We start from the raw sequence: 24,319 nt of genomic DNA on the forward strand, positions 1-24,319 counted from the left end.
AAAGTATCACATGATTTATCTGACTCTGACTAATGAAGCCTCATAATAACTTGAGTCGAACTTGATTTACAAAATTGTGTCAAGAAAGACATGAAGACATTTGATTCTACCCTATAAAAGGGTCTGCGGTAGGTAAAGCGTCCACATTATCTTTATATTACCTTTATGTTGTTTGCACAACTGATAGAAGATGGCTAAACGGGAGCTTTTATGGGTCAGAAGTGTGAAAGTAATTGTAGGTGTTTTCATTTTGTAAGCTTTATAATCCCTATAACCAGTAAATCAGTCTGCGATCACATAAGGAACACAAGTCATAAGGAAGCTGCTATCACTCTGAAACTGATTGACAGAATAGCGTTCATAGTCTAACACTAAAAGAGTTTTTTTGCTACTTTACTCTGTCATTTTACTTTGTTACATTTATTTGACAACTTAACTTATACTTTTAAGTGAGCTTATAAATATGCAATATTGCTTTACAGAAAAAATGGTATTGCCACTTTTACTTAAAGGTGAAGCTTTCTTCTAAATAAACAAAAGTTATATTTCCAAACATTCAGTGTTACTCACCATAATGCATTGTGTGAATCCTTGAGCTCTAACTAATGTTAATTGTACAGGTGTAAAACACCACAGGAAAACATTTAAGTAAAATAACTGAATAAGTCTTACACAAACGTTTTATAAGTAATGCAGCAAAACTGTCCCATATTTTCATTCTTCGAGAAACAGTCCTAATTTCCTTTCCGAAAGTCAAACTCTTCGATTATATATCTGATAATATCTTAATTGGTGAGATTCAATAAATCAAGGTTGAATCTTTTATTAAAAAAGAAGTAGTTAAGGAAAAGCACCTTTCAACAAAACAAACTTTCCACAGTAGTTAGACTCTGTATTTATTCACACAAAACATAATACATTTTCTTCAATAAGGCAACACAATACTGTATATACATACAATGATCTATATGTATACCATATTTAGATTTGATGTTGTTATTTCTTATCTAACATCAAGTCATTCTTTACTATCACTAGCAAGTGTAAATAAATAGTTTAGCAAGTCATGTAAAAGAGTACCATATGCGAAACTTCAAGTCATACTGTTAGAACATCCAATGCAACAATCCATTACTCATTGTAGTATTTTGTAGTTATTGATATATTTTAGCTGCAGTTCAATAACTTGCTGGAATATAAAATAACCTTCAAGGGGCCCTGTGGAGATTTCAAAAGTTATGTTTACATTCAGTTTTGCTCACTAAAATGTGTATATCTTCGAGGTCTAAAAACATTTTAAAGTCGTTTTTAAAATCCAGTACCGTTTGTTTAATAGCTTGCCGTCTTCTTCAGTGTACCGCATGTGTGTCCTCGTTTGCGTGCACAAGAAAAACTAAAAAGGGACTGAAAAAAGATGGCTCCACAGCACTAATCAAGGTCTAAAACTCCACAGGGAACCTTTACAACTTCCAACATCACTTAAAACTCAAACAGCAAAAACATTATATAAAAAAAAAAAGAAAATACTAATTTCAAATATACTCCTTTTCATAAACATCAAGCGTAATGGCAATTTTCATTATTTCCATTAGCATTATAAGATACATTAACACTGACATCATTAGGTGCTGGAGTGGGTCTCATTCCTAAACAATATGAGGTGCTTGTAGTATGAAAATGTGGTTGTGACAATAAAAAATGTGAAGACTAAAAACAGTTTTTGTTCAGTGTGAAATGTCCTTCCACAGTAACGAGCGAGCTGAACGTACTGTACAGAGTGAGGCAAAGTGAAAATGCTGTTAGCTCGATACCCATTCTCTTCACAGCTGATAAGATTGTACAATCATTTACAAAAATATAATTATATTCTGCATTAACAAGGGACAGTAGTGATTAGTACGTTTTGACAGGACATTAAATGACATGAATAAAATACATAAAACAACATCGAAATAAGAAAAATTAAAATCAAAGCAATAGTACTATAATTTATATTTTGTATACGAAGCACAGAATACCGCCTGCTCACATGAGCAGAACTAGATGTTCCTGATGCCCAGTCATGTTACTCAGCTGTTTTTGACCTGCTCCTATTCATTTGAGGGGCGTGCTTCTACAACAGGCCAACAGAGCTGCTCTTTGGTCCCCTTTGACTGTGCAGTGACAAAAAAAAAGTCTGAAATCAAACCTCAAAACTGCCAATTAACTCAAATCTAAGTTTGTTTTACTGAAAAGAAACCCCAATAATTATAATCTTTCCAAAGATGGCAACACATTACACCTAATTTTACATTAATAGGCAGCATAAACAATTAATAAATGCTTTATAAGACACTGTACTGCAGTTGTAGCAGACCTTGTTATGTGTTTATTAATGTCTTTGTTAACAAGTGTTACTCTTCTTATGAAACGTTCATAACTGGTGTATTAACAGTTAATCAATGTTTAATAACAAAGTATAAATTGTAACCATACATAATGATATTTTAAATACACATATAAATAGTTGTAATCCTGCTGTGTGACTGTTTAACTATTGAAGATATATGATTATATATTATTTCAACTGGTTCACTGTTATCAAACATTAACTGTTTATACACTAGTTATGAATGTGTCATAGGGGAAGTCATTATAGTATAGTATATAAAGTCTTATAAACCATTCATGCTAATGTAACTCAACATATATTTTGACTTTGGGTAAAAAGGCAATGCAGAGACGATGATTAATAATTAAAAAAAGGTAATTCATATTTTTTAATGTGTTGGATATTAGAGCTTTGGCCCAGCGTGACGCTCATGGAATATTTAGATCATTCCTTACATCTCTCAACATAAACAACTTGCACTCAATCTCAAAATCTGCACACACACAAATACACACTCACAGTAACCAGACACATAACGTAGGCACGGGTATCTTCACGCCACTTACTTGAACAGTTTCAATTCAATGGGGTACATTTACTCCCGCTGTTTAACAGGCTATGAGAAGGTGTCAGTCTGGGGAGAGAAGTGAGTCAAACGATCTAAAGCAGCATGAATGTTGAGTAAAGACAAGCCGGTAAAAGATACATGCTGACAGCACCACCTTTTTGCAGCTGAAACGTTAAGAGTAATAATTGATAAGTTGATGGACAGGCAATAAATCTGCAAAGATGTTGGCAAACACTTATTCGCTTATGTAATTATTTTAAAGAAAAGAAAAAGCTAAATTCACTGGTTCCAGCTTCTCAAATATGACTATTTGCTGGTTTTCTTTGCCTTTAAAAAAAAGTAAACACAAGTTATTTAAACACGTTAACTTGAGAACGTAACTTCTGGGGAATTTCTACTAATTTATGTTAATTCATAGATCAAATGAAAAAGAAGATCACATTCATGAAAATTATTTTTAGTTTCAGCCCTCGGCTTTTGTGTCCCAGTCCGATAGACATGATAAAATGACACCTCGTCTGCACCCAACACTAGGATGGGTTAAATGCAGAGTCTAAATTTCACTGCGTTTCATTTCCTCTGCTAGGAAGGAATAGGTTGATCTTTAAGATTACGTTTCTGGCTCTCTTCATCACTGAATTTCAGCACATTTATTTTTTAATACCGAACTGCAGGTAAGATATCTTAACATTTATGAGAACTTGATGGGCAGCAGGACGACGTACTGACTTGGGAGTCATATTGGATCCCCCCCCCCCTGACATCAACTATCCCTCCTACTGAAGTGACCTTGAGCAGGACACTGTCTGAATCTCATTTCAGGACTGTGATTGTGCAAGCTCTCGGCCCACTCACTCTACTTTGTGTGACATTACACCGTTTGTTCGTCTGGAGGGACCGGATCAAAGTGAACACCGTATTAAAACTGGAATGGTAGCCGCTGCATCTTCTGTTGCCATGGAGACCACACACACATGCTTTGATTGACCATTAAAGCCACAATTTCACTCAAATATACTCGATTAAATTCGCAGATTTGTAAAGCTTCTCATCCATATTCCCCATCAAGTACAGCATTCCTTCACTTTACAGGCAAGTTTATACCTTTAAATAGCGAACAGTGTGGAGACGGCACTGATGAATGAGATTCACTCACTGAATCCAGACCAGCTGCTCCGTAATGGACCCTGACCTCTAAACTCCCTGTGAAGCTATTAACACATTTCTCCTATTTGACGAGCCATACAGCATCACAAACACTGATGGAGAGAAGGCTCCAGGCTTCTGAAAAGTAAAAAAAAAAAAAAAAAAAAAAAGACTTCCGGTGCTCACATCTGCATCAAAAGATTGAGTATACTCCTCCTTAATAAACACACACACACACACACACACACACACGCATGCACTGCAAACACAGACACACACACATCTCAGCTGTAGTTGTAGGTGAAGTTATACGAGCTAGGCTCCTTTGGCACGGGGGGCGGGGCTTCTGGGATTGTGATGTTCTCAAGGTCGAGGAGGCGGAGCTTCATCTCCATGCTGATGAGAGTATCCAGGTCACTGCGCGTCAGGTCACTGCCCATCTCTCTGCCCAGCAACGCACACAGCCCGTCAGTCCAGATGCAGTACTACTCCGAAAAACATCACACACACAAACACAGAAGAACATACATGAAGGCTGAGAATAGTGTCAATCAAAGTAGGTTGTAGTTAGTCATATGGACGTCCAGATTCATGCAAATATCATACGTGTTTGGAAATAAATGTGCATGGTTCTTACTGAGAAGCTCTTTGAATGGTTACAGAAATAATACCAGGTCTAAGTTATTTAGTTAAAAGCAGCATTAATAACTTGCCACACTGACATAATATTAAAAATGTTTATAGAAAACATGTCAGCAGTTTTCCATTACAACATAAGCATTTATTTGGAATCGTGTTTCCGGCCTCTACTTTTTTATCTTTGTTTTGGCTTGTGAGAGCTACTTTTAAAATGACCAGGTCCAAGTGATCTACCTGTATTAAAAAATGCTGGGGGGGGGGGGCATACTGTGGTTTATTGGAGCTTTTTCTATAAAAAACAGTAACGTTGTGTGCCAGAAAACAAAAACAATGAGCTTAAAGAAACTAAAATGGCCCTTAGAGCCGAGGGGAACTGCAGAGTCGGGTAAAATTCTCTGTTGGCTCGTCACTAAAAGCGACACCTCTCCAATTATACATATTTGTTTAAATTACTATTGAATAGCGCAGCTTTAAATCTCGCTGTTGCTGAGCTTACCTCATACTTGTTGGGTGCAACAAAATTGAGCGTCTCATCGGGATCATAGAGGACAGAGAAGGCTAACTCCAGCACCTCCTGAGAGAAGCAAACGGGACAAACAACACACTCAGTAGAATGAATGAACAGCCATGTGACTAGAAAGACAATATATAAAACATAATTAGAATCATATTACCTTGTTTTGTTTCAGAGCACTTTTTTCTTTCATGTGAGGGCAGTCCTTCCCGGTCACCACAGACTTGATGTCAGAGACGGGGACTGAGAGGGAAATAAAAGAAACAACTTAATAATTAGAAAATAATATTAAGGTCAGCCTAGACAGAGTGTGGTCTGTGAATGTGTCATTGTACGTGTAATGAAAAGTTTATGAGTTCAGAAAGGGAGCCGCGAAGAAATAAATCTTACTCTTGTCACTGAGTAGCTCAAAAGGCACTTCACCCTGTGGTGACTCATCGAGGTCTCCATAGTGCAGCACTTTGTGATTCAGTGAGAGTCTGCAGAACCAAAACTTCTCTACAAAAGAAGCAGGGAAAACAATGCTTAGCCGATAATCAACAGCGGCAGTACTCCTTCAGCACAAAAAAAGCAAAGTGGTTGTATTGATGCTGTAGGTACCCTGCCTTCGGCGGTTCCCCAGCTTGCGGAAACAGCTCCCCTCACACAGGCGGTTGAGTCGCTGTTGCTTGATGAGCTCTAAAATCTCGGGCTGAATTCTCTCCCGCAGCTCACTGGAGGATAAACACAGCATGAGCAAAAGGGAAAAATACACACAAATGTGTCCAATACTATACTATTTACTATTATTTGTATTAACTACAGACTGACATGATGGGAGGAGACTGGAAGTCGTCCTGGCTCATTCTCTCTGACTGCCGCAGACGCAGAATCTCTGAATAGTTGAGGCCTCGCAGTTTATTCTTCAGCTGGTCTAAAGACGACGGCTTCATCGCCAGAGCCCTGGTGATCTGCTCACGGACCACCTGCATCACCTGCGCAGGGTTAAAACGCACACACGGTTAAACAGAATGAGTGAGGAAATGTGGAATAAAAACATGTCAGACTTCCTAAATATTGAAAGGGGTGATGGTATTCTCATCAGTTGGCAGATCTAACGTTTACAGATCATTGGCTTTTAGTGAACCGTGAATATTGTTTAAGTTGTAATTCACCAAACCATTACTTTCCCATTTAGAAACGGATTCTGCTGACGGACATCTTTCCCCATCGAAAGGCATGAATATTAAAAATATTCACTAGATGGTACCAGGTATTCTGCACCAATAGATTGCTTGTCCTTTAAAATAAATGTCTGGATGAGTAGTAATTGATTTAAATGTAATGGTCTGGACAAAGTACTTTGGATCCAGCATTAGGAATATCACACACACACACACACACACACACACACACACACACACACACACACACACACACACACACACACACACACACACACACACACACACACACACACACACACACACACACACACACACACACACACACACACACACACACACACACACACACACACACACACACTGGTGGCTGCGTAGGATTGTTTGTGACTCTTGTGATGCAAACATTTTCAACAACTCCTGAGCGTTAAGTCCAAAAAAGTAAAGATGTATTGTAAAAAGATAGATGTGATCATTTCAAACATGTTTTTTTTCCAACCAAATATTCTACTTCAATCCATATTTGTTTCAAAAACAACATTTTCACTGCAGTCAAAAGCTTGTTTGCTCTCCCGCTTGCAGCAAACAAAGAGGAGAAGCAACTGTATTAACAGGGCGGTCTAGCATCAATCTAACAGCACCCTAAATTACACTTTATATAACCACAACAAGGGGATACAATCAGAAAATATGTAGACAGACACTCATTTAAAAAATCTCAATAGTACCTTTAAAAAGTATATTTTCGGTACAGCCTTGCAGCTGAATTACTTTTAAATGTGAAGTCAGACATTACTCTCATTCATGCTGAGCAAACCTCAGTACGAATCCTTGCCATGGGATTCTTTGTGATGCCGTTCATTCATTTATTCAGCACTTTCACTTGTGTGCTTCACCTTTTTTATAATTCTAAAAGTTCTAGACAGTGTCAGATGTATAAGTTTAACTATATATCTGTGAGGCCTGGGTATCTAATATAAAATATATCTATGAGGCCTGGGTATCTAATATAAATATATATCTATGAGGCCTGAGTTAGGAGTTATATGAATATGTTAAAGACAGCTGTGAGCTTTAATCTCAGACCTTATTGAAGTCCTCAGCTGTGGCCCTCATCTCCTTCCAGGTTTTATTAAGCAGCTGGATGCAGACGCAGAAGAACTCCTCCCATGCTCGGTCATGAGTGAAGAACATGGGGTGGTAGTCGTTGCAGCCCTCATTTGCTACACAAAAGAAAATATTAAAAGAAAGAAATTGAAAATTAGTATGAAAGGCAATTTCTGAGACAGACATTGTACTTTTATTAATTCACAATCTTACAAAAAGTACAGCTCCACCTCTGTTCAAATACAGATCTACTCACGCAGCTCTCCGACCTGGAGGATCTCGCACAACATTCGAGTGAGTTCGATGGCACACCGGCCAAAGGGACATTCATGCTTGTCCTCGCGGCTGCTGTTCTCCAGCACAATCTGTCATGAGTGAGAAGACATGTTAAGTGTGGCTGACTTTGAAACCTCTGTGAGATGAGCAAAGTCATGCATGAGGCCAAAACTAACCCTGATGTACGTGTCCTGGTGAACCTTGGCGAGGTACAGCATGTTATCCAAAGCCAGCATTCCCGGAGGAGTCTGGGTGAAGTCCATGGCCGGATTCACATGGTTCTGCATTTGAAAACAGAAATAATGTGAGCCAGGAGCCAAAGAAATCTTACCGTTTCTATTCAAATCTATTTATACAGTTGGTTTTACAAGTATTACAGAGGAAACGGAGACTGTAGTGGAGACTCACAGTGAACCCCAGCATCTTGTAGTCCTTGGTGTACATGGCCTTTCTCTTTTCTGTACCAGTGGGGTCATTTTCTCCATCAAAAGCAATCCTACGCAACTCAAAAATGATGTCTCTCTGAGCCTGAACCACAGCAAGCAAACATGTTATCAGCATGAAAAGTGGCACGTTTAACAATAAAGCAGCAAACATTATATTTTGACCATGTTTTGGAATAAAAACTAACCTCAGAAGAAATAGATCAGAAATGACACGGTGCACTTTGTGAATGCAGATTCAAAGACTACATCAACACTGTGAAGCATTACTGATGGACACAAGCAGGAACATGTTACATTTCTAGTCTTATCTATCTCAGTGTAAACCCAACGGAGATGAGGTTGTCTCTGATTATTAGAACTTTTAAGGATGCAGATCACCGTTCAATTACCATGTTGTTCCTTTGAACACACCAGAGATGATTTTTATATTCACTTACATCTAAAAAAAAGTCATTTGTTGAATTTGCTTGTCATGAAATACCCAAGCCAATGCCCTGCCTAACAGAACATTTATTATCTAAAATGTAATACCTGGTCATTGGGATCCATTTTGGTCATCATTCGTTCTTCCAAAAGGTTGAAGGTCAATACCTGCAGAACATACAGCTGATGTGCCATTTCTGCTTTGATTGGTCGATTTCCTCTGATAACATGCTGATAAAAGAAAGAAGAGCACTAAGTTAAGAGCAAGCGCCTCTGTTTCGGCTACAATTTGGACACCATCGGCAAAAAACAAACTCTAAAAGCCCAATAAATTGTTCTCCACTGGAGAGAAACTAAAGGTTGTCTGCGACTCAAGACACAAAGCTGATGCTGTAATTATCTTTATGGACTGATTGCGCTCCGTGCATAATGCATAATGACAAAGAAAATGATGTGGCATTATAAAACACCCTGTGAGAGTTCAACAGGTCTCATTAAAAGTGCACAGCGCTGGAGCTGCTCCAGGATGCTTCCTTACTCCAGGGAGCAGGAGTGCAGTGTTTTCCTTATCGACATTTGCAGCCAGTTCAGTCAAGCATTTCCAGAAAGGTCGGTGCCAAAAGGAATCACTTTCAGAGGACATTTCCTTCCACGTCACAGACTTCATGCCATATCACATTTGCTGGTTCTCTGTCGCAGCTTTCCGAGTGAGTAAATCTTTACACTGTCTGAACTGGTGGTCCCTCGGATGAAACTTCGAGCGCCACAACGACCACCAGGACAGTCAAAGAAGGACAAACAGAAATATAGAAAGTGTTCCGATGTTTTTAATAGCCACTAGTTTCAAACACAATCTCTGGGAACTGCTCAAATCCTGTGTTCACATTTGGATATTTCACGGCCGTCTGAAAGCTTAATAGCCAGGAAAGCAGAGCGTTAACTCTGATGTGCAGCTGTAATCGCTAGAAATACTTTCAGACTTTCATTTCAGACTTGATACTCACATTGAGGATGATGGATCGCAGGTGTTTCTGAGCCAACGTGCTCGCCATTTCCTGAGGATAAAGAGACACATTATTCCAACACACAGGGCAGATGAGGGAAGAAGCTTCATTACAAGGCAAAGCAGTGCACACAGTAGTATCTTTACCCTACAGTAAATGGGAATTTTAAACTAGTGAAATGCAGCAACACTCTGAAGCTACATTTCCATTACTGGTTTCAACCGTTTGCCCTTCACACCTTCTGTACAACATCTTCAATCTGTCAACACGGTCTGTCTGCTGCTGCAGCAAACTCTATTTTAATTTGCATGGATTATGCAGTGGCTGTCCATGACACAGAAAGAGACAGAGCGAAGGAGGAGAAGGGCTGTGGAGTGGAGAGGACGGTATGAGATGCTGAGGGATGTGTACTCACAGTGAGGTGCTGCTCCAGCGGGTTAGTATACTCCTCCTACAGGTTGAAGGGAGGGAGGAGGGACGTGGGTGTAACAGTGATGGAAACAAAGAGCGCACACACATGGACAATGAGATACAGGGATACATCACCGGCACAGCATGCAACGAAATAAGAACATAAAACAGCATAATGTCAAATAAGAACGTCCAGTAGTCACGACACATAGCTGTTTGAAAAACCTCCCATGGCCTCCGTGCAGTATCAGACGACCACGCATTTACTGGTTTATCTGACAGGATTTCACAAACCTAAGAGCTGTGAAATTCTATCAACATACAGATCTTTAAACCTCTGTGTATGCATGAAAATCACTGCGGTGTCCTGGTAGCTCTCTTAGCGGAGATGTGTATCATGTAACCTTGAGCTGTCAAGGACTTTCTTCACTGTAAATGTGCAATAAGACAACTCATCAGTGATGTTGTGATGTATTGGACTGTTGTTGTACTGCTGCCAGAATTGCTGCATGATTTTAAGGAGCCTTTTCAACAAGTGACTGATTTACTTTTTAAAATATGCATAAGTGTGAAGAGGAAAAGCATACGTTTAGACTTTAAAGAGTAGCTTCACTCTAATGTACTTCATTTTAGCACCGTTAGTGATCAGTTCAACATTGCCAGCCACATACAGCATGTACTGTGTGTCCCTCTGCTGTATTTATCTGAAACAACTGACTCAGTCGCCCTCCAGTGGTCAACAACAGCAGCTGGAGATGAATGCATGTTCAAGGACAACAGTCTGAACATATTGTGCGTCATATGGCCAAAACAAAAGAAGGAAATGTTTCAACCCACAATAAAAATGAAGGCAAATACTCCCCCTCCTCTTCTCACTATGTCATCTAACCCTCCGCCTTCATATCAACTCTCATACATTTTTTTCATCCGCATTTTCAAAACTGAGGGTTTTTTGAGGACTAATTTGCATTTGGAATAGACATATTTTACTTCATAAATATATTTTTCTTGATTTGCTCTAAATTCAAAGTAAAGTAAACACATCTTAGGTCAACAGTTTTCTTAAGCAAATATCAGGCGCATCTCAACATCTCACTGCTCTACTTGATGTTTTATTTTGTGACATTTGGCCAGATTAAAGTGATTACCACAAAAAGGATTTTTTACAAAGTGTTCGGACTAATTATCAAAAGAAGACAATCCGACATGAGCAGCATTAAAGTAGCTATTTGTCAAACATTTTACTTGTAGGCATTTGTCATCTCTGTATTTCCTTTTAACTAATGTCCTTCTTTTCCTGCGTATCCTCAGCTCTCACTTTATGAACTATTGTTGCTAATTTATACATAAATTGCAATTTACTGTGTTGCATCTTCGTGGATACTGAAATCTGATAAGTTTGTGAAAGATAAACAGATTGGAGAAATATCTGCCGTAAGTTTTTGTTTATTTTGTTGTTGGAAAATCATTTTGAGAAACAAATAAATGTAATTAAATATTTAGTTAGCAGTAAATTGTATAGTATTTAAATGATACTTTTATGACACTTATCAGACTGCTTAAAGTTACAATAAATCTTATTAGTTTATTTAAGTGAGATGTTATTGTGCTGTAATGTAATGGATGTAAATCAGCGAGTTTTTGCTGTTTCATTTTCTTATTTCCCTCCAATTTAATTCCTGAGATATTATCATCTGGATTTAATATAGAACAGCTTTTTAATAGAACAAGGCTTTGAAGTGATGCGTTTCAACTGTAAAAATGGTAAAATAGTAACACATACAAATCAAAATGCAACATGGAGAACCGTAATTATAAACAAGACACACGCGGGACAAGTGACAATGTATGAAACAGGATGAAATAACGCAGTATGCTAGTGCACTGAGCTGGGACAGAAGTTATCACTGCGGTGAGCGGAGACAAATGAGACATTATGACAGTGATGAGTAACCTACTGGACGGCCCTCCAATGAAGCACTCGCTCCTTTAACCTTTGTGCATGCTACCAAGATATTTCAGAATCAGAATGCAGCTGTTGATGTTTCTGTCCGACAAACAGAACTTAATGTCATATCTTAGAATGTTTTTGAATGTTATAAGATTCATTTTTCACGTCATTTTCTTTTAATTTGTTAAATATTGCTCACACTGGTAACGATGCCAGGTTTTTTTCACTCTCCATCATAATCACATTGTCAAGTATGTGATATAGTGTACCACTGGCTGGGTTTGAGTCCATCCTTGAGTTAAATATAAATAAGCCCTTTTAACTGAATTTATCCGACAAATGAATGCTTGATTACTGCATGCTGCTCGGATCCTATCCAAACTCTTTGTCTGTTTGGCACAAACAGTCATCCTTTGGTCGACCTTGCTGAGCTATTCTGAAATAACTGCAGCATAACGAAAGTGCAAACTTCAAAGGAAAGCGAGTCCTCTTTTGAGTGAGTGTGTCATTACAGCGGTGACTGTCAGACACAATCATGACAGCCGGCAGACAGACGTCTAATTCATGAGATTAGCTCGAGTAACTAACCTACTGCAGCATACATTCGCTGCCAGGGGGAGGCAATATCTGCAGCCTGCTAACATGCGACTATTATGACTAAATGTCAGTCTATTATGAATGGGTGGCTTTTTTAGAGCGTAATGCGAGGACGGAACAGCATTAGTATTCTAGCTATGTCTATCTATAATGCGTATTCAGTCCTTTCTCTAATACAGCACACTGTGCACTGACCTGCCGTCTGTCCTCTGGTGCCTTCAGGAACAGAGCATTAATGAGGGCGATGGCGTAGGTTTGGATCTCCTGGTTTGACCTGAAGGAATATCAAGCATCGTAACAACCAGTTAGAAGCATCTTGCTCCACTAATGTCCACACAGAGTTAAAACTACAGGCTAGCAACTACGCTGCGTAACAATTCATCTTACTTTTATCGCTATCACTACAAATACTTGGGATGGGTGCAGGATTTTTAGAAGCCACTCTTTCACACCAACAGTTTTTAATCCTTTCAAAAATGTTCTTAATTTTGTTAAATGAGCAGTATTTTTACTTATTTATTATTTTAAAAGTAATTGGCCATGTCTTTATTACCATAAAAAGACCAAAACCAACAATACATGGATCCTACTAACAAGTATTGCCTAATGTAATTCTTTCCCTGTGCCATAGAGTTCTATTGTTGTCCAGGAACTATTACAAAACACATTTAAGAGCCACACTGTGGCACTGGGTGATATGATCCATCATTACAATTAACATTGTTATTTAGTCAATCCCACATACACATCACAAGAGCACCACATGTGTAATAATCTGCTGCTGAAAGTAGTCCCTGACAAGTGCACTACCTACTTAATTCACAGTGCATGAAGTGTACATGTGGCCTGTTTTAAGGTTTACTGTACGTCTTCAATAGGAACCAATGGGCTCAGGGCTGAGAGCTATAAACAGGATACAGTAGGAAAGTATTTGAGAGACAGACTAAGGCATTGTTGGTTTTGTTCTTTTATGATATTTGTTGACACAGAATAACAGAAGCCTTGGTGTAGAGTTCATCTAAGCATCCTGAACACACCATTTAAAAAGTGCCACGAGCCAAATATTGTGGCAAATTTCTAATATTTTATTTTCTAAGTTACCCCACAATATTACACTCATCTACCCCCCCATATCAGAGTGCGGGACGCCCCTGTGCGTGTGTGTGTGCTCACACTTGCAGGTGCCCGATGAGCTGTCCCACGGTGATCTCCTGTGCCACCCGATGGTAGAGGCTGTGGCTGTTGAGGACCATGCTCTCGAGGATGGCTAGGGAGCGCTGCAGGATGGACACGTCCACCATGGGCTGGTTCACATAGCCTGCAATCTGATTGAGGATGGAGGAGAAGACCAAGCAACATGAAGATAACCGAGTCTTTAACATCATCAACTGCGCATTTCTGAGTCAATTCAACAAGAGCTTGCAATCCTTTAAAGATTAAAAGTTCCCTCTCTTTATGAAGATATCTGTCAAAGAAAACTAGATCAGAAGTTCACAAAGTTTTCCCCGAGTGACTGTCAAGGCCACAAAGTTTTCAGAGGAAAACTATTCACATACTGTAGATACTGAAGGAGCTCAAAATAATGTGGAGTTGCTAGGTAACGACACCCACTCATTTCCGGCATGTAGGAAGAAAGGTTGCTGAAGTAATTAAATAAAAGCGTATGAATAAAAAAGGACCTTGAAAGAGTAAACAGTGTAGATTTGTCCAGTGGGCTCTCTGTGAAACTAATGTGTTGGTGAATTGCTCTTTTGTTGGAGGAGGAGGAGCTACCTGTTTGATGAAGGAGAGGGAGATAAGGTCCCAGGACACAATGCCGTGGTCCATTAGCTCCAGGAAGGCAGTGAGAGTGAAGGCCAGCATTTCACCAAAGCTGAAGGAAGCGAAGAACAGTTAGTCGAGGCCTTTGCACATCATCTGACCTGGTCCAGCTCAGTGGCGGCGTGAGACTTTCCCCTCATTTCAACAGGCAGGGTCTTAGAAAAAACCTTGTAATCTATTATTACCCGTTATTTTAATTACATTTTTTTAAGTAGTAATCTTTAGAGTCTGTGATTAGTAATCCAATACACGTTTTGTCAATTTAAGCGAATATCTCCTACGTTCCGCTAGCATACACACCCTGGCTCTGTGGGGCAGAGCTGTTCCGAATGTCATTTTGTTTTTTAGATTTGCAGCTTCTATTGAGGGTTTTTTCCGAATGAAGATTGTAATGTCTGTTAACAGGCCTACGGATGTGTGCCTCTCTTTGTGTGTGCTGGGCAAAATTAAATTAAATTAAAAATATGTTATGAATTTTGGAAATGATAACATCATCATTTTTTTCAATCAATTTTGAGTTAGAACTGAGACAATTACAGGCGGAGCTGTTTGTGTGTTTGTGTTTTCTAATAATTAATATAGAGAACAAGCTGGGATTATGCATTTATTAAAAGGGCATGGAGAGAGACACCAACCGTGCGGACACTTTTTATGTCAACACTCACGAAGCAGATTAAGCCCCCAGTGCTCTAATCTGTCAAAATCACGGACGGCCTTCAGATCTTTCCGTCACTGAATAATAATAATAATAATAATAATAATAATAATAATAATAATAAGCCACATGTATAAAGAAGTAAAAATATCATCGCTGTCAAAAAAAACTGAATTTGTGCTCACTGGGTGCCGCTCTCGACAAGACGTGCCAGCGTCCCAATGCCCTCCATATTGATGAACTCCGCTGCAAAGGTTGGGTCTGCGGACAGCTTGGCGAGCTCTTTTAGAGCCTCCAGCCGAGCGTCGATACCGTGAGATTGGATCCTTTCCAGCAGCTGACGAGCAGCACGAGCCTGTCGGACACAGAAAAAATCCCCGTCACCCTCCCATTCACTGAATTATGATTTGTTTTTGGGCTATGCATCAGGGCATTCTTAAATCAGACCTATGTAAAAGTACTTGCAAAAGGTTTGATGGTCTCCATTTACTGTCAATGCAAAGTAACTACAATGTTTAAGTGCCAACTGTTTAAATATTACAGCTAGACTTATTTGATTATTTAATATTACGGTTTAAACATTGACTGCTATATATGTGCCAGAAGTTAATTTTTTCAGCTTTTTTGCACTTCAAGGAAACTTTGTTGAATGTATTTGATGAGATTACAATTTATGAAGAGCAGTACTCGTTAGTTATGTAATGACAGCGTCAACTCAACATGGTTAACAACGCCTGTCTGATTTACATTTTACCAGCCGTTGTCTGATTTCGTTTGGTGTTTAGACGACTGTAAAAGAATAGCAAGAGAACTTCAAAATAAAACATTAAGGGCTCTATTGGTGGGAATACACAATTTCATTGATAATGATGGTTCAACGTTGAACTAGGAAGTCAGCCAAGAAAAAGACTCAAGTTGTAATATATATATATTCCTTAAAGAACAGCTTAGTGCACAGTGCATCGGGCAGCATGTTGTGCGTTTTGGTGGTGGAGGCGTGAGGTGCTCCCAAAGTGCACTTGGGAGGAAGGGTGGGATTAGGGAGAATATATTATCATACATTATTATTGAGTGTTGGAGGCCGGAATCAACCATGGCAAATCACATCAACCACTTTCAAACTTTTATAAGCAGTGCTCTCCCACCATCATGTGCAGACAAGTGTGTGTTAAGAGGAAACTTGCAAGAAGTAGTGAAGTTCATGTGTTTAGATCTTTTTTACACAACAAAACAAGAATTAGAAAATTGAGTGAAAATGAAAAACTCACCAGTTTCTCATGGTACAAATAGTTCACTGTATCTTATTTGAAGGAAATTACAATTTCAAAACTTTCTAATAAAGACTCAACTGAGCAGGACTTAACAAAAAAAATTATAATAATAAGAACGAAGCTCACTCACAGGTGAAATGGCCAATCGAAGGATGGTCCCGTTCTTGATTTCACCACGGCTCTAAAAGATAATGAAGGAAGAATGTTTCCACACGTTCAACACTCATATTAAATGCCATCAACACAAGCTTCAGAAGAAAAGAGTGAAGCTCACCTGCTCAGTGATATAAAGCTGAGGGCCATCAGCATAACGCAGAGCAAACTGCTCTGAGCCTGATAAAGACCAGCTGAGGACAGAGAGACATGTCTATTAAGAAGTAATATTTATAAATTCAAGTATTAGATACCAAATAAAGAAGCAGTGGGACATAAAGTAAACTTGTTTTAATGCAGCATCTAGTATTCATGAACAAAATGTTATTGAAAGTCAGATTGCTTCTTCCAGCAGTTCAATTTACACGAGAAAGATTGTGGAGGATTATTCAGTGGGTGTTTTAGTAACAGTTAAGAGCAGAGCATTCTCAGTTTGAAATGGAAAAGGGAGGCAGTGGGTAGATACAGCCAAGAGGTGGATGGGTGAGAGAGAAATTGCAATATTCATCACTAAAGTACAAAACAAAAGAGCAAGTAAAAAAAACAAAGACAACAGTGAAGCACAACATCACATGTTAAGACACAAGCAGACATGAGACAGATAAAAGAAATAAATCATGTGTAAGAATGAGTCAACAGTCTATGTGTGTTGTGTGTGTGTGTGTGTGTGTGTATCACTGGAATTCTACACAACTATACTATATACCGGTTTTATCAGACGTGCAAACATTTAGTTAAATGTTGTCAATTTACCATCATTTAGAAATGAAACGGAGACAATGCTTACCCATCACATACCTCCCGTATTATTGAGGACAAAGCTCTTTTCTGCAAACAGAGAAAACGACAACAACGACAGCTTCTGGTAAGAGCACATACTCACAAGCAATGTAACATTTCTTAAATCTTTAACTCGTGAAGTTTTATTTATTATAACAACCGTTAAGATACTTACCTGTATTCTGTTTAACTAAAACACATCTCAGCATTACTCACGCCTTTTACATTCAAAATAAATCACAGCACAACTTCCCCCTTTCTACAGGTTTAGTTGAGTTATTAGAGGCAAACTGGAGATGTGTTTAATGTCACGTTTTATTTAAATACAGACCTGGTCCATCTCTATAAGCTGAGCATTGGCACCAGGCCATTCAATAGCCACCTTCACGATGTCGGCTGGGGGCGGCATGGCTGTCTTATCGCAGTACCCTGCAGAAGAAAACATTTATTAGTTTTATCTCTATTACAACTTCACCAGTTGTTTAAACTGTTGTACTTGTACTTCACGTGAACACTGAATTACATTTGAATGTGACAAAAATCCTTATTAAAAAGGATAAATAATCAATCATCACATCACATCACCGGTTTTATTTTATTGTTAGAACTCAAACATTTGTGGTTTTCAGTCTGCAGATTGATTAACTTCAGAATAATATGAACTAAAGGTTATACATCACCTAATGGAGAAGTGTTGAGGAGGTCAATCACTCTCACAGCTCTGCTGTATAAACCGCTGAGTCAGCTCTCCTGTGAACACAGAAACCCGGCTGGCGTGTCAAAACCTTGTTTTCCTTAAAGCCCGAAAGCTCAGTTTGCTCAGTCACTGAATTTTCTCTCCTCTGAACTGAATCTGTCAGTGAACGGATCAATAAGCAACACACAACACACAGCACACACACACACACACCCCTTTGTGCCCTTGGCATGCTGTTATCATTATCTCCAATGAATAGTCAAATAAAGAACCTGGATATATTTAAACTCCAGTTGTGTAACATTTTTCTTAGACAACTTTTTAATGACATTTTACTTTTAAAGAGTCAAAACAAAATGTTTTTGTTCCAATCGCAGAGTTTGAAGAAGTCAAACTGTGTTTCTGTTGAGGAGAAACAAAAAAGACACTTAATATACCACTTTTATGGTCTGACCTTTATATTGCTGGCCAATTTTAGCTTATCACGGATACATATTTTTTGGCTGATAAGTAAAGAAAATGCAGTACTGGAATGCCAACGATATTTTTTAGGTCATTTAGGAATATCTTGCTTATCAAAACAGCCATATTTAAGGCATACAACTACATGAGCTGATATATTGTTATCAGTTCTTTAAACTCTATTACTGTATATTTATATAGTCTTCGCTATCAGCCTCAAAATCCCTGTATCGTTTGAGCTCTAGAAGTATGTGAAAGAAAACACCATGATAATATCACTATTTGTTATCACATCAAAAAACATGGTCCACAGATTTATTACAGTGTCTTTTATAATTTTGCATTTGAGCAATGAATAAATAAATACACCAATTAATCAGTACAGCATGTTCCAAAAGCTGTGCACAGAGAGGTACAACTTAGAACAAAATGGAATATATTAACTGTCTGACCATCTGCTCTCAAATTACACTTTATTGCTAACTCTCATGTAGATCGCATATTTATACAAATGACATTTGTACAACGGTTTGATTTGCATCATTTCAAAAGCACACTATCATTTACCCTTAAACGTTGCCTGCGTATTTTATTAGCCACTTTACTTCACCTTTTTATTTTTACTGGTGCACTGACGCTTATTAAACTTGTTTCATTCTTTTCTCCAAAATACAAAATGAAGACAAAGGGAAATGAAGCGAGCATGAAAAGCTGTCCGACTGACTGCTGCTGAATATAAGTCAATGGTAAAAAAGAAAGACACTGCTGTTCTCCAAATGGCTCTTTGCATTCAGGATACAAAACACTGTGTACGGCTTACAGCAGCTTGTTTGAGAAGAAATCTTAATCATCACCAAACTGTTACGAGTGGATCGACCTGAACCAGCCTGAATCACTGACTTTCTTCCCGAGACCTTAACCAGTGTTATCCTACGTTTCTCGCACTGCAGCAAAGTCTTTCTGAGTTTGTCTGATGCTATAAATAAGATAATTTTACATCAACAATGGCTCTGACGTCTGACACTGTCGTCCATTGATCATTCTTAAAATAAAGAACATTTTGCTCTCAAACATAAGTTTATTCCTTTGAGAGAACAGACTCAGTTGTGTGTGCATCATTACACTGCAGCTGCTGGCTCTTTATGATGAAGACATCAAAGTTGTAATACAAATTCAAGCTGTGGTATGATAAATAATAAGAACGCCTGAATACTTTCGTCTACATAACTTTGAACCACAGGATCATCGCATTGCCTTCCCCACATAATTTGTCACAAACTGAAAAGATGGACAGACTGAGATAGGGTGATGTATATGTGCTGAACATCATATACAATGACAGATGAAGTTGGATTCGGCATGACGCAATGCTACGGAATGAAAACTGCAATTTAATTCACTTAACCAGCCATCTGATGAGAGACTGAACTGCCTCCACATCACAGCACGTGTGATCTCTCAGCATTTTTTGAAAAAAGAAACATGTTTTCTGGTGCTAAGCTACATTTATCAGCACTGACATTTGGCTGAAGATCTGCACAATGTTAAGCAGCGTTATAGCCATGTTGTAATCTATTCGGGCAGCATACATGTTTTCCTGTGTTCCCATAGTATTGTGCAGCATGTAGGACTGTTGATTTTTAGGATATATCATCTATACATATAATTATTATATTACGTTTTACAAAATACTACAAATAATGACAAATTATTGTTTGTCTCAAACACAACAAAAAGTGATTAATCGTTTGTTTCCTGAAAACATTGAGAAAGAAAGTTCAGGTTCCCAACATTGACATACAGTCAAATGTAATGAAAAGTAAACATTTCAGGAGGTGATATAGGTGTAATCATATCACATTACCAATAACATTAACGATGGCTCTGATACCCTAATAATAATTTGAGGCATCTTGTTCTAATAAATAAGTCATATTCGGAGCTACAGATTGGCCTCTTACAGCTGCCAACCCCAGCAAGGTTTTATACAGATGAGATAGCTGTCTACTAAAGTCACACTGATAAATCATTTGATTCTGCAGAATCGTCTGGATATGAGGCTTGAACCCAATCTTAACGTTAATTAAATGAAATTTCCCCACCTGACTTTAAATGCCCTTGTTGCGTCACAACAAAGTATACTCTGCATCAATAAGTCTATTTTAAGTTTAACCTCTAAATTTGAAATCAAATCCAACTTAGATAAAGGCTCTTGATTAAAACCATCTATGAATCTCTTTGTTCAGGGAAATAAGACTCAGAAAATGTATCGCAGACCATATTCATTCTAAAAGAGATTTTTGGTCATTTCAATATTCACCCGAATAAAGCTGTTGATCCTCCAAGTAAAGCCTTTCTAGAACGTCTTGATACTTTTGGTTTCACTCAGTTTGTACATGAACCCACTCAATCCAGTTGCAACACACTCAACTTCATTCTATAACACGGGATAGAGCTTTCTGCTCTGTCGCCTGTCACTGTGTTGTCAGATCACTTTCCTAATTAAATCTGAAGCAACACTAGCCTGTCTTTGTAATGCATCTACTGATGTATTCACCACCCGCCACATTGGTCCGACAACTTTAACCGTACTTTGAGAGCGATTGCCTGTACACCTGAATCTTTATACTGCAGCTGCAGGACCTGTCAAATTGTATAAGTGACTTAAACACAACTCTTCCTAGCCTCCTGGATTCAGTTGCACTTCTATCTACTAAAACAAGACTTTTAAAGAGGTCTACACTGTGGTTTAATGATGAAAGATGTGCCCTAAGCAGGCCTGCAGGAGATTCGCACTCAAGTGCTGTAAATCAAAACTGTTCGTTTCCTACATCTCATGGAACGAGTGTGTATTAAATTACAAGCATGCTCTGTCCATGGACTATTTCCCACGCTTAATCAGGAACAATAAACACAAGATTTATTGTTGACACTTTAGCCAAACTCACCCAAAAAAAATGCCATCTTTGAGCTGCTCATGAGATTAGATACAAACTCAGTTCCTCAGCTACAGTTGCAACATATGGTGAATCCCAGTTTCTGTTCTTACAAATTTTGAGATTATTTTGTCCTTCCTGTGACCTCGCTCTCTTTCCGCCTCCATTCCAGATGTTTTAGATCTGGATCTTTTTCTGCCTCTCCTCTTGTCTTTCTCTCTCCCTTGTGTGCATGTTGTCCTTGTCTCTCTCCCTCTGTGTAAATGATCCACTTGGCCTCTTTTGTGTTTGTGTAGTCTGTCCTCTTTCCAAACTCCTTGGTGGAGAGAAGGTCTTGAGGTTCAGGATCTGTTTGGCGGCACCAAGTTGCATGATCCATATACTCTATATATGTTTACAATCTGTCCATAATGTGAATTTTAGTTTGTTGATCTATTCTGTGCACGCATCTATTGCATTCCTGTCCGTCCTGGGAGAGGGATCCCTGCTCAGTTGCTCTTCCCTGTTGAAGGTGTTTTTGGAGAGTTCTTACTCATCCAAACTCCAGGGTCTAATTAAGGATAGAGGGTGCCATATCCTGTACAGATTGTAAAGCCCCTTGAGGCAAATTTGTGACACAGGGGTATATAAATAAAAATGTACTTGACCCGGTGCAACTGACCCAGCATGCAAAGAGCCCTTGAACTGACATACCATTAATTATTGTTATAAATTATACTTGTCTGCTTCAATTATTTTTGGTCAGGGGTAGATTAAGAGATGTGGCAGCCCCAGGCAAACGCTGTCTTGCTTTACTTTCCACCCTTTCTCTAAATGGGAATGTTGGCATTGGCAGTGGCAGAAGAAGTACTGCAAACTTAGTAGTAGCCTAAAACAATTAACGATCAATTGTAACACTATTAATACTGCACAGTAAAAGTCCTGTATTTTCAGCACAATGCAATTAAATGTACTTGACGTATGTTAAAGAAGGAGCTTTCAATTTTAATATAATGCTGGATAGGATAATAAATCACATTTTAATTCTTATATTTTTAGTAAAATCTGAAACTGTAATGTAACCAGTAACATTTCTCTGTCAGGTAAATACAGTATACAATGTTTTCCTGAAGTATACAGTTGAGTTCCTTGGTATTTTTCATATTTAAATCATCATAATAAATCTATTGCTGTTTAAGGCCATGGTCGTTGGGGGCCCAAGGCAGTTGCCTACCTTGACTGATGGTAAAGTCTGCTCCTGTTTTTGGTGGCTCAGTGCAGGACAGAACAGAGATGATGGTGGTGGCAACTGCAGAGTTAAGTGATGGGAACGGTTTCAATCCTGAACACTGTTGTTTCCTGGTCCTCTGACTGGTACATGACTGGTACATGACTGGTACATGACTGGTATATGACTGGTACATGACTGGTACATGACTGGTACATGACTGGGTGCTGGTCTGCTGTACTGGGAGCTTTTAACGGAGACCACTCAACTTAGCAACAGTTATTTGGCTGCACGCGCTGCGGTGGTAGCATGGCAACAACTGCGAAGGAGCCCCAGCGTGAAAAGAAATCCCAGTGTGTCTGAGCCTCGTCTCAAAAGACTCCCAACTTATTCTGTCCCCCCCACCAGCTACTTTTCACCGCGACCCGGATGTTTCAGACGCCATTTTACTATTCTTATAATGTGGTTAGGGGCTTCTGTCTGCGCTGCTTCAAATAAAAGATTCACACATGTAGGCTATGAAGCGCCTAACTTTTGAGATAGCTAGTTAGCTAACGTTAGTTGAATATGCGGAGTGGCGCCCCCTCTGGTTATACAATGCTCATGAGGAGATGACTGCTCCGTTAGCGGAGAAAAAACTGCTTTTGCAATTTTCCTTTACCCCCTTCTCATGAAAAGATGATTCAATTAAGACAAATGTACAGACCTTTTGCATGCGACGCGACAGCAGTCACCCACTTGCATGTTTGGAGATGGACCGTTTGTTGGCATGATGTTAGTTATCGCCTCACAGGCGTTTGAAGTCACCGTTAATACCGTCAATACACGCTTATCGTATCAAAAACTTATAGAAAAGGTTTAAGGCCTGACTATATATGATATATCTAGAGCCAGGGCTCACACACTGAAACAGCAACGGCTGCAATGTGCAACCTTGTGATATTTAGCGAAATCAATCACAACTCGCGTTAATGTCGGTTTGTATTAAACAACGGCTAACACACGCAGTAACACCTCCTGCTATTCTCAGAGAGAAAGTAACAGTAAACAGCAAAACTCACTCGCTATTGCGATCAGTATCAGCGTTATTCCTCAGCAGGCGGCCAATGTTATTCAGTCATCCAGCCTGTCTCTGCCTGCTCCTCCATTGCAGTCCTGATGCAGCCCGTCTCCCGGCGGCTGTTCGGAGGATGTCCTGATGCTTTCTGGCTCTACTTTAAACGGCTGTATGATTATTACTGAAGCCTAACTCGCTGATATTGTCAATGCTCAGTGTTATACACCCTGTGACTGGCCCATCGATGATGCTCTCTCTCTCTCTCTCTCTCAATACTTTTGGAAAGGAGACACTATTCCACGCCTTGTAGGCGGGACACAATGTAAATGTCACCGTCTGCTAATGAGACAGCCCTTCATCTCATCAATTGTGCACTCAGACTGACATCTTCCACTAACGCAGACTGCTACTGTCGCGAGGATGCGACACCAGTGCTTGTAGGCATTTGATTTATGTGGGTGCTGCAATCTTTGACAGGGTTTTATTAGTCTCAATTAAACATCCCACTATACCCAGTATGTGGGTATCTGTGTATGATATATGAATTATTTTTCTTTTTTCAAATTTTGTTACATTTTGTACCATTTAAACCCAAACCAAGACAACCTAAATATGAGTATCGCTAAATAGGAAAACAAATCTGAAGTATGAGGTCTTTATTTTT

The 24,319-nt window shown here is 39.0% G+C and overlaps 1 protein-coding gene across 6 annotated transcripts; it reads right to left on the minus strand.

Moving 5' to 3' along the window:
• Nucleotides 1-878: 878 nt before the first annotated feature.
• On the minus strand, nt 879-23,950 carry LOC115008761 (engulfment and cell motility protein 2). 6 transcript variants are annotated; one of them, XM_029432543.1, is made up of 23 exons: nt 23,660-23,950; nt 17,977-18,046; nt 17,628-17,725; nt 17,304-17,344; nt 16,638-16,710; nt 16,494-16,544; nt 15,278-15,447; nt 14,390-14,489; nt 13,790-13,941; nt 12,812-12,890; nt 10,073-10,108; nt 9,658-9,708; nt 8,762-8,884; nt 8,193-8,312; nt 7,961-8,065; nt 7,765-7,873; nt 7,488-7,624; nt 6,049-6,212; nt 5,839-5,951; nt 5,629-5,736; nt 5,399-5,481; nt 5,221-5,298; nt 879-4,570 (listed from the first exon to the last, which is right to left on the minus strand). In XM_029432543.1, exons 3-23 carry the CDS (start codon nt 17,703-17,705, stop codon nt 4,370-4,372), a joined length of 2,172 nt encoding a protein of 723 aa, XP_029288403.1. In that variant the 5' UTR covers nt 17,706-17,725; nt 17,977-18,046; nt 23,660-23,950; the 3' UTR covers nt 879-4,369. The 6 variants fall into 6 exon arrangements, with proteins under 6 accessions (XP_029288403.1, XP_029288406.1, XP_029288404.1 ...); XM_029432546.1 differs by having other exon boundaries at nt 13,796-13,941; nt 23,660-23,949; XM_029432544.1 differs by lacking the exon at nt 23,660-23,950 and adding an exon at nt 22,605-22,718.
• Nucleotides 23,951-24,319: the final 369 nt, after the last annotated feature.

Source organism: Cottoperca gobio, chromosome 5 (assembly GCF_900634415.1).
Source record: "Cottoperca gobio chromosome 5, fCotGob3.1, whole genome shotgun sequence".
Lineage (NCBI taxonomy): Eukaryota > Metazoa > Chordata > Actinopteri > Perciformes > Bovichtidae > Cottoperca > Cottoperca gobio.